This window comes from Rosa rugosa, chromosome 4 (assembly GCF_958449725.1).
Source record: "Rosa rugosa chromosome 4, drRosRugo1.1, whole genome shotgun sequence".
NCBI lineage: Eukaryota > Viridiplantae > Streptophyta > Magnoliopsida > Rosales > Rosaceae > Rosa > Rosa rugosa.
Window position 1 is genome coordinate 12,877,257 of NC_084823.1, and position 16,590 is coordinate 12,893,846.

At 37.5% G+C, this 16,590-nt stretch overlaps 1 protein-coding gene and 1 long non-coding RNA gene across 17 annotated transcripts; both read left to right on the forward strand.

The window, feature by feature from the left end:
* Positions 1-8,240: 8,240 nt before the first annotated feature.
* LOC133743115 (uncharacterized) lies at positions 8,241-13,303 on the forward strand. 15 transcript variants are annotated; one of them, XR_009862953.1, is made up of 11 exons: positions 8,241-8,692; positions 9,071-9,166; positions 9,252-9,293; positions 9,397-9,449; positions 9,541-9,958; positions 10,511-10,653; positions 11,258-11,338; positions 11,456-11,528; positions 11,718-11,802; positions 12,748-12,954; positions 13,057-13,303. It is a non-coding gene; the product is annotated as an uncharacterized LOC133743115 (long non-coding RNA). The 15 variants fall into 15 exon arrangements; XR_009862956.1 differs by having other exon boundaries at positions 8,244-8,692; positions 9,815-9,958; XR_009862945.1 differs by having other exon boundaries at positions 9,397-9,958.
* A 482-nt stretch (positions 13,304-13,785) lies between these two features.
* LOC133746118 (uncharacterized) lies at positions 13,786-16,194 on the forward strand. Of its 2 annotated transcripts, none has more exons than XM_062174279.1 (4): positions 13,786-14,206; positions 14,351-14,436; positions 14,530-14,762; positions 14,888-16,194. In XM_062174279.1, the coding sequence occupies exons 1-4, from the start codon at positions 13,923-13,925 to the stop codon at positions 15,008-15,010; spliced, it is 726 nt and encodes a 241-aa protein (XP_062030263.1). In that variant the 5' UTR covers positions 13,786-13,922; the 3' UTR covers positions 15,011-16,194. The 2 variants fall into 2 exon arrangements, with proteins under 2 accessions (XP_062030263.1, XP_062030264.1); XM_062174280.1 differs by having other exon boundaries at positions 13,789-14,206; positions 14,557-14,762.
* Positions 16,195-16,590: the final 396 nt, after the last annotated feature.

Below are 16,590 nucleotides of genomic sequence, written 5' to 3' on the forward strand. Positions count from 1 at the left end.
ATACTACCACCAAGCCATAAGGACACCGTTGGAAGATCCAACAGTAGCCGAAACATCCGTAGCCCACCACGCCACCCAGTCGCAAAACCGGAAGCCCCATAGTCACCAATTGTTGAAGTCGGCCACGCTGCACCAGCAAAGCCCGACCACCAACCTTGATCTCCACCTAAGGAACCTGCCATCTAGCCCCAATCACTAGGAGCATTGACATCTACTGCTGCCACACACCGCAGAAGAGTGAAATCCTGATCTGAAGCACCTTGGCCACAAGCACCACCATTCATAGGAAGCCCACCCTGCCATCACCACCACCAACATCACTGCCGTATTCACAATCATGGGAGAGAGAAAGCCTCGCCCCAGCTGCACTTACAGGCCTGATCGGAGATGAAAAGAAGTTTTTTTTTTTAGGGTTTTTGTCCATTTACCCCATTTTTAGAGACTTTTTTCCCACTTACCCCATTAAGTTTTTTTAATTCGCTCTTACCCAAAATACTCTAAGGAGATCTTCCCTAATACCCCATTAATATATATATATATTTAATACCATTTACCCTCACCCCTTTGTTACTTAGAGAGAGAAAAAAGAATGGAAGAGAGAAACCATAGGAGACTTCTCCGGAGCCCCGTCACCGGCCGCGGGAATCCAGCCAACTTTCGCCGGATTCCCGTCACCGGCCGCAGCTCACCAGACTTTTCTGAAAACCTCACCGGAAAAGTTTATTGCCCCAATAGATATCTATTACCCCCTAATAGAGGGGGCAATCTATTGCCCCCCAATAGACGTCTATTGCCCCCCAATAGAACTTCTGATCGCTGGAATGGGAACTAATCTTCCTAAAATTAGACAAATAAAATTTTTGATTAAAAAAATTGAGGAGATTACATCAATTTAAAACGTCTATTGCCCCCAATAAAATATTTTTCTTTCTCTTTTTTCTTTCTGTCCCCATTTTACCAAAAAAAAAGAAAAAGATTTGGACACCCAAAAAATGCTTTGGGCACCTATAATTGATTTCATCACTTTCCAATATCAGAAGAGCATTCAATGCACCAACTACTACGGTGCCTTCTGATCCAGAGCGAAGCAACCTTACCAACACAGCTACAGGCACTTCTAAAGTTCTAATAAAACATTTTTTTTCTTTTTCCTTTCTTTATAGGCATTTTGCCTCCATTCAAAAAATAAAGAAAGAAAGAAAGAAGTGTCGGAGCTCGTCTCTAGAGCATGAAGGCCCCGCACTCACCCATCTCCTTCTTCCCTAATCCAATCCCCTCAAATCCAATTTGATAACGCAGACCGAGGAATCATCGATCACCAAAGCCGCCCGGATTCGGACCCCCTGGTCCGACTCATGGAGACTGCCCCGGCGCAGCCACAGCTTCAGACCGCGTCGCCAAGCACAGACAAAACAGCGTCGTCGGAGAACAACAACGGGGCGAACTGTCGACTTCGTCGTCGGCTGTGTCGTCGTCAGTGGCGGCGAAGTACGACGATGAGGAAGAGGAAAAGGACGTGTGCCGGATATGTAGGAACCTGCCGACGCCGATAACGCCAGAGAGAGAGAGAATCGTTGAGGGAGATGAGATAGTGGTAGAAAATGTAGTTTGTTAATTAGATTAAGGGCAAAATTGACATTTTATCTTAAATTGGGTTAGTGGGAACAAAAATCTCTTGTTAGGGTAAGTGAGATAATTTTGGTCAATTTTAGTGCTTTGGGTCAAGATCCCTTTTTTTATTATTATTATTTTTAGGGTATTTCTAGTTGGACCTCCAAATTTGATATTTAGACCTCTCATACTTATTAGACCTCGTATTCACTTTTTTGCATACTTTAAAAGCTAAGTACACCTCATTAATTTTACCAAAACACAATTGAACAATTAAATTTGTATCTTTAACAATTTTTTATTTTAGAGTTAATTCGATTCAAGTCCTTTTTATTTTATAAAAATTAGATCTAGTCCGTTCATATTTTCTTGTTAATTGCGGTCCATTTGCTTTTTTTAATAGTCCATTTTGCCCTTAGAACCAAATAAGGTAAATAATTTCAAATTCACTAATTAGATCACAATTTTAGCTCAATTTTAAATTTTAAATTCAAATTCTAAAATTTACAATTCATCAATAAATAATTTTCAGACAAAGAAGACTAAATGCATTCATATGAACTCAATATACCTAAGATGTAGGTCTAATACTTATATACCTACATTATAGGAGGAAAAACATTAGAACAAAAATTAAAACATTATTGCTTCATTTGTATCTATATAGTAGGTATTTAAAGTTGTATCGTAGTGATTTAATCTACCTAGACATACGAAGTAGGAAAAAAAAAACATAGAATATATTCCCAATCTAATCAAAAAAATATGTATATATAGAACTTATACCTAATTAAAAGGTAAAATGTATGAAAGAGAAAATGTGAGATAATGAGAGAACTTTTTTTTTTGAATCAAATGACGATTTCTCATTATAGTCTCAAGCTAGAGCAGTACATTACATACCTTTCCACTGCCTTGAATACAGAGGGCAAATAAGAAAACGTGGTATATATATCTAGTACCACTCATTAACGAACTCCCATGCTCACTTATTACAAGCAAGCCTATCAACTATGAAACTAGAAGCATAGCAAATAGGCAAAGCCCCAAACAAAGAAAAGACTCTAAATTATCTCCTTGCCCTTGATGCTAGGGCTAGGAGGTTTTGTCAAGAAGACCAAACTTGCCTCTTGTGCATCAGCTATCTTCTTGGATTTAGGTGGCTTCTTGTTCTTTGATCCAAGAGGTCGACCTTTCTTCTTCTTTGGTTTAGTGTTGGTATTTTCCAACTCAGCCTTAGACACTAGGATGCTGCCTGGAGCTTCTATCAATCCCAATGATCGAGCAGTGAACTTGGAGGTGAATTCTGGCATTCGAAGCTTCTTTGCAGGCGCTTCAGTAAGTTGGGAACAAGCAAACAACTCAGGTAAGATGACCTTCAGTTTTTTTGGAGACTGAAAATCAGAGGGTTGTCGTTCTCTTTTAGCTGGAACAACATCAATGACGGGGACCACAGCCAGCGATGCCTCCTTACTAGACGAAGACCTATCATCTGAACTCCTCAAAATAATAGGCTTTCGGGTTCCATGCTCGGAGGGATGAAAGAGAGAACGAGCAACAGAAGGCAGTATAGGAGTCTGAAGTCCATGAAATTTGAACAAACCATTCTCAAACTGACTTTGGGCGAAACCAAACGACGGGCTCTTAATCTCCAATCTTCTGGGTGTCAGCATCTCTGTATTGAGAGATTTTCCATTGGTAGCTGCTGGGCACACGCCATTTCCATGATAAATCAAGTCACAGTAGTTGCACTTACCCATCAAATTTTTGAAGAAGAAAGAGATTTCTTCCTCAACTCCCGGCACAAGCCTTACCATTTTCTTCAGAAAGAAGGGTTTCGAGAGGTCATGAGAAACTCTAACCCGGATCTTTCCTATGTTGTCAAAAAGCTTGTCATTTAATTCGATGACCTTCCCAGCAATGGCAGCAATAGCCCTAATGGTATCCTTATCCTCAAAGAGAGGAGGCACATCAGTAATCCGAACCCAAAAGAACAAAGCATTTAGCGGGACTGATTGGGGTGGAGCAATCCCGTCATATTCCTGCATCACGATCGGTGCTTGGTTGAACCGCCAAGGACCGCCGCGTAAAACCTTGTTACGGTCTCGTTGCAGATCAAAGGCCAACACAAAACGATTCTCCCCCCGCTCTTGAATCTTGAAATCTCTTTCAAGGACCCAAACCCGAAGGAGGAACCGCCGGAGGTCTTGCAACGGCACAGGTTTTGCAGCAAGCGGTCTGGCCAACAAATAGGATTGCATGCCTCGACGCGTGGCCGTATTGGTTGATCGAGAGAGGTCCATGACCTCGTTGGTTGCTAGGGCGAGCGAGGCCGCGAAAGAGGCAGTGACGTCGTCCATGGTTGGTGGGGCAGTAGTGCGTTGAGTTTGGGCAGAAGCCTTGGTCGGACGCTTAGGGTTTCTGGCGTCCATGCGGCGCTTAGGGTTTCTGGATTTGTTCCTTCTAAAGGGAGAACATGAAGCAAGATTCCTTAGAAGAAACAACAAAATTAATGTGGATGTGAGTTTTAGATAATGAGAGAACTTTAGATATAGAGATATAGAGAAACTTGATTTTTTTTTTAAAACTAGTGAAATCTTACCTATAAATAAGGCATGTAAATGTGAAATAAAAATGTCTAATCAAATTCTAGGACAAATCTTACCTATAACACCATAATCGATTCTATATTAAAGGTAAGCAAAAACTTCTTACCAAATCTATAATAAAGGTGGCTGCGAATTGAAGATGTCATGTTAGTAAGACCTAAAAATGATCTAAGAAGGGAGAAGCCACACAAAAAAAATACTAATGTGAAAGAAAAAGCTAGAAATAAACAGAGAAATGAGAAGTATGTGTGGAAATAGGATATGCATGGAACAAGAAGAGGGAAAAAACGATGATTTGGTAGAAAAAAGGAGGAAGAAGAAGAAGAAGAAGAAGACAATGTGTGATAGGCAAGATCAAGGAAGAATAATATCTTAATATATATAGATTCATCTTTTGAATTCAATCAAGAAACTAATAATATAAATTAATGTCAACACATTAAATTTGCTAATTTTACATTAACAAGATTGGAATACTTTAGGATTCCCATTAATATATTGGCTTTTACTGTTTATTGTGCAAAATATATTAAATAAGGGTATGTTAGGAATGAAAAATTTAGGTGTTGAGTCAGCAAGATAAAAAAGGAAATAAATCTAATGTGGCAGCTGAGTCATAGGACCGCGATTAATAAAAAAATTCATCCAGACTTCATCTAATATGGGCTATGAGTTTTGGACTTAGATCTAATTAACTCTTTTTTTTATCACTATTGATTCAACCATGAATAATTTTGTAAGGGAATTAACTACATTTTGGGATATAAGAATATTAGAACAAACAAGAAAATCCACTGTATGTTTCATACCGAGAAATAACAAGCACTAGGTCTCTTTGTTTTTTGACCTAGCCGTCTGCTAGGGTTGCTCGGTGACCTTCTCATCGACAAATTTTCAAAACCTCATCGATCTCGTATCGATCTCTTCCTCTGTGATGGCAGAAGCCATGAATGGGATTCACATGTCGCAAATCAGTCTGGATTCGACATTGGTCACGTTGGGAGATGCGGGGGCCGCTGCATTCCAGGATGGATTTTGGTATATGACTTGCCGTTTACTGGCCCCGAAAGCAAAGTTGTCGGGGTTCAAAGGCACCATTGTCTTCATTTGGCGCATCAGATCGGGACTTACGATCCAAGATGCAGGGGAGGGCTTTGTATTCCAGTTTGATAGTGAAGCAGTTCGCAATTGCATTTTGCATGGGGGACCCTAGTTCTATCGCAATACCATGCTGGTGGTCGGAGATTATGATGGTCTCTGTCCGGTGGAGGAGGTGCCGCTGCATATGCTGGAGGCTTGGGTCGCTGTGAAGGGCCTCCCTTTTGGGCTAAGAAATAAGAAGGCGCTCGAGTTGGTGGGGGCGTCATTGGGAACAATCGTTCGGATTGATCTGAATGCTGTGAAGAGGAAAGACGAGGAGCAACACATAAAGATTGTGTTTGACGTTCGGTGTCGCATTCGTACATGGAAGGTGATCGAATTCTCTCATGTGGTGAAGCCGGAGCTCTCTTTCATCTATGAAAAGGTCAAGGGCTTCTGTCGTGACTGTGGCTTGTTCATCCATGATGCCCTAGGTTGTGATAAGCTGCTGGTCAAGGAGAAGGAGGAGATTCAAGCTATTCCTCCGGCGTCGGCCATGGTTGGGTTGTCTATTACCTCGGGGACTACATCGATACCTGCCCGGGTTTTGGAGGTTGAGAACTGGAGTCAGAAAAGCAAATCTGATCTGGTTCTAATGGAGGAAGATGCGGACTTGGATGGTGCCACAGTTCAGCCAACAAAAGCTGGGAGGGGATGTCCAGTGGCGTTGCCTTCTCTTGGATCTGTGGGATCCAAAATGATGGGAACTCCTATTGTATTGGATAAAGGCTCCGCTGAGATCAAAGCTGGGGGTTGTGTGCAGCTTCCTGTGCCTCAGGGTGAGGTTAATAAGGCAGCCCTGACATTGCTTCCAGTTTCTGCAGTGTCCCAGGAGGCGGCAGGCCATGTGGAGTTTGCTTCCATGCAAATGGTGTCAGTAAGGAAGAAAAGAAAGGCAATCACTATGTTGGATCGGTTTGGGAAAAAATACTTGGCTTTTCCTGAGTCAAAATTTGAGGTAGATGACAAGGAATCGTTGATCCTACAGCATAAGCATGGTCGTATGTTGGTTTCATCGAAGAAGAAGAAGGCTGGGCGCCCCAAGGGGAGCAAGAACAGAGTGAAATCCACTGATGAACAGGATGAGAAAACTATCCGTAAGTATAAACGTCGGGGAAAAGCTTTGAGATTTGATTCTAACCTTGAAGCTCCTAATCCTGACAAGGTTGGTAAACAGGTGTTAGTGCTGGAGGAGGTGAATGGGACTACTCCTTCAGTGGAGCCTACTGTTGTTGAGGGAGCAGTGGAATGTGACGGTTCACATTCTACTACTGTTTTAGTTTAATTCTGTTTTTGGGTCGCAAAAATCAGTGCTTTAGTTGGACTCTTTTATGCAAGCTTCGAGGTTTCTAGATTTTTGTTAGAATAAAGGTGCTTTAATTTATCAAAAGGTGGGTGTACTCGAGATTTTTTGAGATGTTATTTCTTTAGAATAGGGTCTCAAGAGGTTCTAAGGAACGATTATTTCTGTCGACCCCAAAGGGGTGTTTCGTTTTTGTACTGCTTGCTGAATTATAATGAAAGGGCTGACCTATTTCCATCAAAAAACTACATTTTGGTGTACTTTTATCCATTGGCAAAACCAAAAATTGATTCTTGGAATGGCCAAACAAGTAGACAATTATAAAGATTTTTTTTTAATCCAAATCATAATTTTTTGTTTTTTTGTTTGTTTTTTGTTTTGCAATTCTCAAACAAATAATATATATCGACTAAATCTAATTAAAAAGAGTTGAGCTTAGATCTTAATTAATAACAACTATATCAAAATATTCAATGAATATTTTAGTTAGGAAATTCTAAATCAGACTATTTTTTATGATGAATGTCCAGATACTAAATTTGGAGGTCCAACTAGAACCACATTTTATATTTATTGAGATTACACAATATCCCTAAAGACTTTCTAGGCTTAAAAATTAATCCATGTCGGGGGTTATGTCAAAATGCTTCCTCCCTCTGGCCACCAAGAATAGATTGTCATTTAAACTTGAATCAGTGTTGGCGAGATTTGAATCTAGGTGTGGGGGTTCCACACTTGGGATGCTTTTACCAACTCGACTACTTGTGGTGAAAAATGATGTCATTGTGAAAAGTAACATCATTGTGAAAAGTGATTTTAGCTGTTGTTCATGCTATTACTTTCAATCCATAGGATTTAATGATAACGTCATTGATAACATTAAGCTAGGACTATCTTCGATCTCTTAAATAGATATGAGTTCAGTATACACGAGAAAATATTTAGTGTACCGATATGCACTTGCATCAACAAAAATGTATTGTTAGACAACATCAAGTACAACTTATTATTATTAAAACAATTGCCTATAAATATCAATAGCTAAAATCTGTTGAATTTGCTAGTTCACTAGCACGTACCGCCGGTGCATAGAAGTATTTTCTACTATACACACTTACTTTTGTAACCATTGTCATTAGTTAAATGAAAAGTTCATTTTTGAAAAGAAATTATTTCAAATTAATTGAAGTTTTCTTGTTTCTCTAAAAAACAAATATATTATTCAAAAAAAAAAAAAAAAAAAAAAACAAAGTGACAAAAGTAACAAACATGCTAACATTGAACTGAAAAGTTGCCCAGCTCTTTTCTCGTCAAATCAAATCAAATTAATTGGACACTATCTTTGTCTCAGTCAAGCACTCAAACCAGAGACATATTCTAAATATACGAAAGACAAACTTACTGTTCACACCTGTTCATTTTTTTTTTTGAGAAGAGTTCACACCTGTTCATTGGGTGTGGAAAGGACGTTTTTACCCTTGATTTTCACTCACAATCTCAGGCTGCCATTGCTTTGTACACGTATCGACATCATCTTGGTCAGTCTGTCCAAGCTTCCACGTGTAGTGATCAATTACCATACAGCTATCAGGCTCGGTGTCCTTCTAAAGTAAAACTTAGTCGAGATCGAATATCAACTGATACGCTATTCATCAACAAAACCTCTCCTTGCTTTACTCATTCTGCAATGAGATGGGTTTTTTTGTTGTGGTTGATTTTGAATGGGTATGGGTTTTTTTTGTTGTGGTTGGTTTTGAATGGATATGGGTTTTGATGTTTTAAGGGGTATTTTCTCTTTTTCTCTTAAGTTACAGCCCTGCCAAACAGCTCTAGATATTTTCGCTCTCTTTTCCAAAATCTACGAGTTGGATAGAGAGAGAGAGAGAGAGAGAGAGAGAGAGAGAGAGAGTGTGTTTCTTTCGTTCGCACGAGGAGAGAGAGTGAGAGACGGGGAACGTATTCTGTATCTGCTTAGAAGACGAAGGAATTGGGAGAGAGAGTTCAGAGTTTGCAGGAAAGATGATCAAAGGTAGACTCTTCGCTTTGAGTGATTTCAAAACTTTGCTTTTGACTGATATGGTTTTTGATGTTTGTTTGGAATCTGGAACTGTATGGTTGATTGAAAAATTACAAGGTAGAGTTTTGATTTTTTGTTGTTTGAAAATTTTGGGTTTTGATTTCGAGAAGAAGGGGAAATCTTGGGTGGTGGGTACAAGTGATTTTGTCAGTATGGTTTTACTGATCAAGTTGAAATTTTGGGTGATCATTACACTGAAATTTCGCATTTCATTGTTTGATAACCTATGTTTAATGGTGGTAATATAAAATGTTTACATGATTTTGCTAATGCTTAATCTGCTGGGTATTCTTGCATTGCATTCAAAATGCATTCTTTGTCCTTTTGCAGAGTTATAGAAGTTCTTTGAATTAAGGCGACTCAATTGCAATGGGCATTGGATAGAGGAGTTTGTGTGTTTAGTAAAGCATTGGAATTTCTATCTGGGTTAGTGATTTTTTGAGTCACTTTTGTGAAAAATGAAGCAAAGCTTTAGTCTTTCAGTTCCATTTATGATGTCAAAATGTTGTAGTTATGTACCAGTTTGGGTTATTTGGTGCACTTATCTGTGTAGGTGAGAGTTTTTGTTATCTCTTTCTTTCGTTAATTGAAGCTCATCTGATTTGATTGTTCATGTGTGGAATTTGGTTTTGTAACTTCTCTGTTTATGATTGCAGGGATGGAGCTATCCCCGTTCTCACTTTGGCAATTGAAGGAAACCTCCTTAAAGGTATACAATGCCAATTATATATCGAAGTATACATTTCGTAGATTCATGCGTAAGGTAATTGGGTATAACTTGGTTTACATTGTTCTTTTAGGTTTGAGAGGGTAAAAGATACAGAAATCTATTGTTGTTGGGATCATAATCGTTCATTATGTGTTCCTGCCTCTTACGGGCATATTGATCGTTAAAGGGGTGCTTAAATTTTGCTTAGTGTACTCTGATCCATTATATCTATTTATTCTCCTGATTCTGCACTCCCACCTGCAATGAACATATGTAACTATTTTTTGCCTATAGTTATAAGTTCAGTATTTTATTTTTTTTACTTGCTGAGTGTTTTTCTTTTATTTGTCTGTGAGGATCAAAAGGATCTCTTGCCGCTGCATCTCACTGGGAAAATGCATCAATAGGTATGGATTTCAATTGCTATTGTTTTTGGTGTTGAAGAAGAGAAGTTGGTTTGTATCAATTGTGGCGGACATTGTGATTCTGGACACCACAAGTATAACAAGGTAGTTTCATGACTTCTTTAATTCATCCGGAATGAGTTTGTTCATAGTTTTCTGTCCTGAAGCTTATTGATTTATGTATCTGCTATGATTCTCATATTAGTAGGGTGATTTTGTACTTTGCACAAAGTGTTTTAAAAATGGAAACTATGGGAAGAACAAATTGAGTTAGATTTCAAGTATAACGAGCAGTTGAAAAGAGTGGTAATACTGGAGTTGAGTGGACTGAATGAGAAACTTCTTTTTACTCCTAAAAAACTTCACTTCTGTTCCTAAGAGAAGTACTGTTGATAAGGGGAGCAGAGGTTTAGAATAGAAAATTTGTGTGCGATATTATTTGCTTTCTAGGACGTATTCAGAAAACCCTAGAATTGGAATTTGAAATTTTTTGATTGATTGTGTTCCCTTGGGGTTCAGTTGCTCGGAATTTTGGATCCCACACCTAAATCGAAGAAATTTTTGCATTCATTTCCTTTATGGCATTGATATTCGAGTAATTGTTGATTTGCTTTTTGTGTTATTTCTGGGAATTCTGATTAGTTTGTTTTTGTTTAGGGTTTGATCTTGGAATTTCAAGATGCTGGTCAGTTTTGTTCATAGAATGAATGGACCAACACTTTGTGGAGCTCAGTTCGTAGAAGATGTGCAGACCTTTCTCACACAGATTGTAGCTCTGCCCTCTATTTTCTCCAAGAAAGGTATGCTCATTAAGTTATACTTCTTTCTCAAAGCTGAAGTCTTTTTCATGTTGATCATCGCGGTTTTGACTCCGGTAGTTCTAATCGATTTCCCAAGTTTGAAACTTTGCACAGGTGACTTGCTAAAACTTAATTGGGATTGAAATGAATGAATATATGAATCCAACCTCAAAGATAGCCTTTTTTTTTTTTTCTCTCTCTCTTTTAAATCCTGGTTGGATTATACTACAATTCAAATTAGTTGATCATCTCATACACTGCAAAATATTTTCTCCATCAGATGAGGAAGCCTGGATTTGACGGTAGTCTTTTATCATACAATCAAATTCATTTTGTCATTCTGAAGCTAAATGGATTGGATTTTAATTTGTTTAAATGCACAGTATGGAAAAGCATTTATAGTTTTAAGTTCCGATTATGTGAGATCGACATGGGGGGCCAATGCTTTAAACTCATACCATGCTGCGGAGTTTTGTATTCTGTTTTAGTTGATGATTTTATTGTTAAAAAGAAGATTACAGATTTCTATGGCTACTAATTTGTATAGCTTTTGTAATTTGTTTCTTTTGATGATTTTTGACTTTGGTTTTGTTGTTTTTTATAGAGTACTTGAATCCTAAAACAATTATGTCTAGGGTTGGACTTTGTTTGCAGACTTGCGTTTAAAGAATGAATTTTTCTTGAAGTAAGTCTATTATCAACATTCCTCCCATTATTATTAAGAGCTTAAGAGAAGAACACAAACAATTTGTTTTGTGGATATCTTACTTCACCGTACTAACGAGGTCCTCTATTTCATCAGTCAAGGATGGGATGCTTCAAAATTTAATCCAGCATTACCTGTTGTTCCATTGTGTTAAATACTTCAAATGCAGGTAGTTTTCTTTCTAGCTTGATTTGTTATGTTCCTGTTATGTAGACCAGTTGTTATCTGTTGTTCAATAGTTCAAATTTAATCCAGCATTACCTGTTGTTCAATAACAGTTGTTATCTTTGAATCTCTTATTATTTTTTTTATGAGAATCTGTATTCAATATTTACAATATGACTTACTTATGATTCAGCGTGCATTGGGTGAGGTTTTTGGAGTAGACCAATCTGTTGCATTGAAACTACTGGGATCTGAAAGATCATTCGAACCTCTTGAAGGTAAGGTTCTTACAGAGTCATTTAAATCATAACTCTAAAAAGTTGATGCTGATGTTGTGAAAATAAGTAAAAGAAAGAAATACTGCATATAAAAAAGACTACATGCTCGGACTGAGGAATTGAATATGTGGAGGAAACAAATGCCTCTCTAACCTACCAGTAAGTAACGGAATTACAAGACACTTTCAAGTGTGCATAAAATCTTCACAGTGCTCTTTAAGATTTTGATTCATCACAGGGATATTACATGTTTATTAAGCTATAGTTTACTCCGGGACGGAATTACAAGAGACACTTTCAAGTGTGCATAAAATCTTCACAGTGCTCTTAAGATTTTGATTCATCACAGGGATATTACATATATGTTTATTAAGCTATAGTTTACTCTGGGAAGCTCAAATCATTTATGCCTTCAGTGTAACAAACATAATACAATTAAACTTGCCTTCATTCTCACCTTTTTGTATTGTGTTCCTTGCACTGAATATAATGATCTGAATTAGAAATGAAACTCTTGCTGCCCTGTGGGGTTCTGGTTTGATTTATTGTGAAAGTTACTGTAACCTGCATTGATAATCAAAAGCTATTGCAACCTACCTTTTCTGAAAAAAATAAAAATATTCTACTTGGTTCTTAACTGTACGAGTCCAAACTTTTTAGAATTCCATTGCTTGGCAGGCTCTATTGCTATCAAAACAAAGAAATGTATTATATGGATTGCAACTTTAGTCAATAATATAGCATCTCTAACCCATTTAAGAGCAGGGGGAGATATCAGAAATCATATCAAACGTTTAAAATAAAGAATGCAGGTGCATACTAGCAAAATATTACAATTAAATGAAAGAATGGCTCAGCATAACTAGACTACAAAAGTACCACCGTGTCTTGATTTGGATTTTCATTTCCCTGATCCTAACTATAATTGACAATTTTTAAATATAGTTATGGCTTTGAAGACCAGGGCGACGAGGAAAACAAGGTTCTTAGAAAGTGATTGTAGTGCCACTAATTTGTATTGTGCAGAAAGTCATGATAAAAGCTTATCAAGTCAGGGGACTGTGACATGAGCAATGATCAGACTTTCGTTGCTGCTATAGCTGAAAGTTCTTTTTCTTATAGAGACACATCATCAAATCATTGCTAGAACAGGTAGTTAAAAATTGTTAATTTAATTAAATCGATCGTCTGAGCAAAATTTATATTCTACTTACAAATTCGATGTAATTTACGTTGTTTAAGTTCCGTTTGCAGTGATGCAGCCAACAACCAAAAAGAAACGAATGGTGGAAGAACCAGAAGATTTGTACAGTTTTGAATATGAAAATGTAAACGGATTGGCAGTGCTTTGTAAACTCAAAACAATTTTATAGGCAGGAGTAATCAACAAAATGCCAATATCACTGCATTATATATGACTGATCCTCATTGCTTTGTAAACTCAAACAATTTATAGGCAGGAAACTCTCTTATTTCATCACAATCAAGTCCTTTTAATTCATATCAGTCATTATTGTAAACTGTCCTGCGGAAACTATTCAGTTTTGTGCTGCTTGGTTTACATAAACGTTCTGCTATGTGATGTTATAAAATCAGCAATAATATTGTTTACACAAGCAATTACTTTCTTCAACAATCTTCTAAATCCCGCAGCAAAGCGCGGGCATACTCTCTCGTTACTAGCCTATTTGGATTCTTATTATTACTAGTCTTTCTGCACACCGCATGTTTTGTGCGCGTGCAGAAAGGCTAGTAATAATAATAAAAAATCTGGATACTTTTTATTTAAAAGAATGCCACCTGAATGCCATGTATACCTGACGTCATGATCATCTTAACAAGGTACCTTTGCTTTAAGCAACTAAATCGCTTTGGCGTGCATGGATGCACCTTCTCAATCATTGTTGCTTTTAAGCACGTGCTTGCTTATATATTGTGGCTTCATCAAGCACATATGCATGAGCATCATTCCCACACGTTAAAGCCATAACAAATTGAATTGAAATTAGGCGCAACCTACCTACCTGAATTCTTAGCCTTCCATCTCCTTACTAAGTATACGTTATATATTGGAATTCATCTCCTCCATGAAAACTCAGCACATCAATCACTCTACATAAATGGCAAAAAGAGAGTATTTTTGGGGAATTTACAAATTCCGTAGCATTCTTGGAACAACTCTTCATCGCAATAGAGCATCCTGCACTACCTACTTGTCTAATGGTTGTCAAGGACATGAGGTTTCTGCTCCGACGGCAGTATCAAATATGTTTGGGCATCGTGGTTATTCGGCGAATAATCCCTTAGGCTTGCGGTTATTTAGCAGCACCAACAACAAACCATGGACAAAACTAGAGCAACCACTGCCTGCTACAACTTCTTCTAGGCACACCATTTCTAATTGGTATCAAATAAAATTTCATACATTGTGTCATTGTTGTGCCATGCATTGTTCTTCTAATTTCCTGATAGTTATTCAGTACTGTACGCATGAACTGTGCGTACTTTGAATATATACTTCAGCAGGCACATGTTATTTCAATTGCAGGGTAAGATGGATTTTGGGCTCCCTTTTGTCAATTTTGATTCCTGTTTGGACGCACAAGTACTGGGGAAATCTACAAAAGATTGAAGGTATGTATATATATATCCATACTTTTTAATTGATTTGCAGATTACTGGACTGAATAGAAATGGCTATAATGGATGGATGGATCGAATCTAAAGTGGGAAACTATGGATGGATGGGTGTAGGGGAGGCAGAGGTGGTGATGGAAGAGGTTGACAATGTAGCAAAAGTCGTAGAAAGAGTGGCAACTGTGGCTGAGAAGGTGTCAGCTGATGTAGCTGATAAACTTCCAACTAATCATACAAGACTAAAAGAAATTGCTTTGCTGATTGAACGAGTATCCGAACTGGCTGCTCAAGATGCTCAACTAACACAAGATTTTATTCACAAGGTCTTTATTTTTCTTGGTCATATAATATATGCAGATATCTATAATTCTATATACACTTGTTTATTTTAACTCGTCTCTCTGGCTAGCTAGTGAATTTCATCTTGTCCTTTTTATTAATTATATAGGTGGATGCACTGAAGCAAGACCTGGGAGACTTAAAGACACTGGTGGAGCCAGTTGTTGATAAAATAGAAAACTATGAATTTCATGGAAACTACTCTCCAGTTTCTACAAAAGAACAAAATTAAAGGAAACGTCGTATATATATGCATGCTAGCTACTATACTTACAATTCCATCTATTGTAGTTGTACTATGTCGACTTGCATGGCAATTTAATAACATGTGTCTTTACAACTTTTGCAAGTCCGCTATTTTCCATTAACAACCCTTCACTTACCTACCCTTTCTCCTGATCTCTCAATCTTTTTCCGTTTTGGCCAGAATAGAATTTGCGTTTCTTGGTTAGTTAGTTTGGAAATATTATGTATCTGGGGAATCAATGATCCAGCATTCCAGGTAATTAGTTGTGTTTGTTTTCACATAAGGAATGCATTTGGGATTCAGTTCAGATTTCACACATGGCATAGCAATTGCCCACAAGGAACCAAGTTTTAGTTAGTTTATATTGAAATCCAATTAGCCTTTGTCTATAAGAATAACCATTTTAATTAAAATTCGCCTTTGCATCTACCATTGAACTGGTATTCCCATACATATATGTCCACTCTTACTCGAAGCACAATGAACTAGCATGGTATTGCATTCACCTTAATCATCTCAGCATAACCTGGGAATCAAATGCTATCAACACTCACATAACCATTTTACAAGAGGTAAAAATCACAGAAAACATAGATCAACATCCATCTAAATCATCCCCACTCTTTCATGTTAGGCATTTTACTTGTACACGTGTTCTTCAAGCACATTCTACTTGTGTTATTCAAAGCTACTTGTGTTCTTCCATGTTGCTACCACAAGAATTTGCATTAGTTCTGTCAATTGAGAAGCAAAATTGGTAAGTAACAGAATGCCATATTCAAGTGATCGTGTTTGCAGCTGCAGAAGATGGAATCCATGCCGGTAATTGCTGAAGGTAAGCCAATGTATGTTGTCGAGCTAGTGTGCATATGATTGTGAGCATGAATATATGGTTTTTACAATCATCACCATGAATAAAACCTTTTCAAATATCTCTTTTAATCATATATTGAGAGAAGCTAAGTTCTTGATAGATGTAGTTGCAAAAAGGGGTCAATCCTTGCAAGACGATTGATTAAGGGAGGGAGTATGGTAACAGACTAACAGCTTTACTAGCGTTTAATTTTGATTTATATAGTTACGGATGCCCAAAAAACTTTTGTATTTAGTGTTTTGTAATAATCCTTTTCTTATATATATATAAAAAAAAAACAAAAAGATTATACTTTGACTCGGTGTCTGAATATTGCAATTTTAATCCTTACATTTTGTTTCTCGCGTTACAATTTCATTTTGAAAGTTGATTAGATGTTATAAGATAATGATAACTAAAATGTTTATAAAATAAAAACCAATAAAAGCATGCACATGGATTGGTCCAACGTACCATTAATTATTGGCAACTAGAATCGAACTTTTTTTTTTTTTTTGACCTTGTCAAGGGGAAGATAAACCCACATACCATTAATTATTGGCAGCTGGAATCGAATTTTTTTTTTTGACATTGTCAAGGGGAACCAAAAGGCTTATTAGGTCCAAGATAAACCCCTTTAGGGCATGTGAAATGCTCCAACTGTGCATTGCAGTACAGTGCTTGGTCACTTTGACAGTTTCGGAGTTCGAAC

Bases quoted from the DNA above. Each gene is read 5' to 3' on its own strand.
- LOC133746118 (XM_062174279.1), top strand. From the start codon at position 13,923: ATGGCAAAAAGAGAGTATTTTTGGGGAATTTACAAATTCCGTAGCATT. The intron at 14,437-14,529 runs GTATGTATATAT...TCGAATCTAAAG, and splicing joins AAATCTACAAAAGATTGAAG to TGGGAAACTATGGATGGATG. The intron at 14,763-14,887 runs GTCTTTATTTTT...TTAATTATATAG, and splicing joins CACAAGATTTTATTCACAAG to GTGGATGCACTGAAGCAAGA.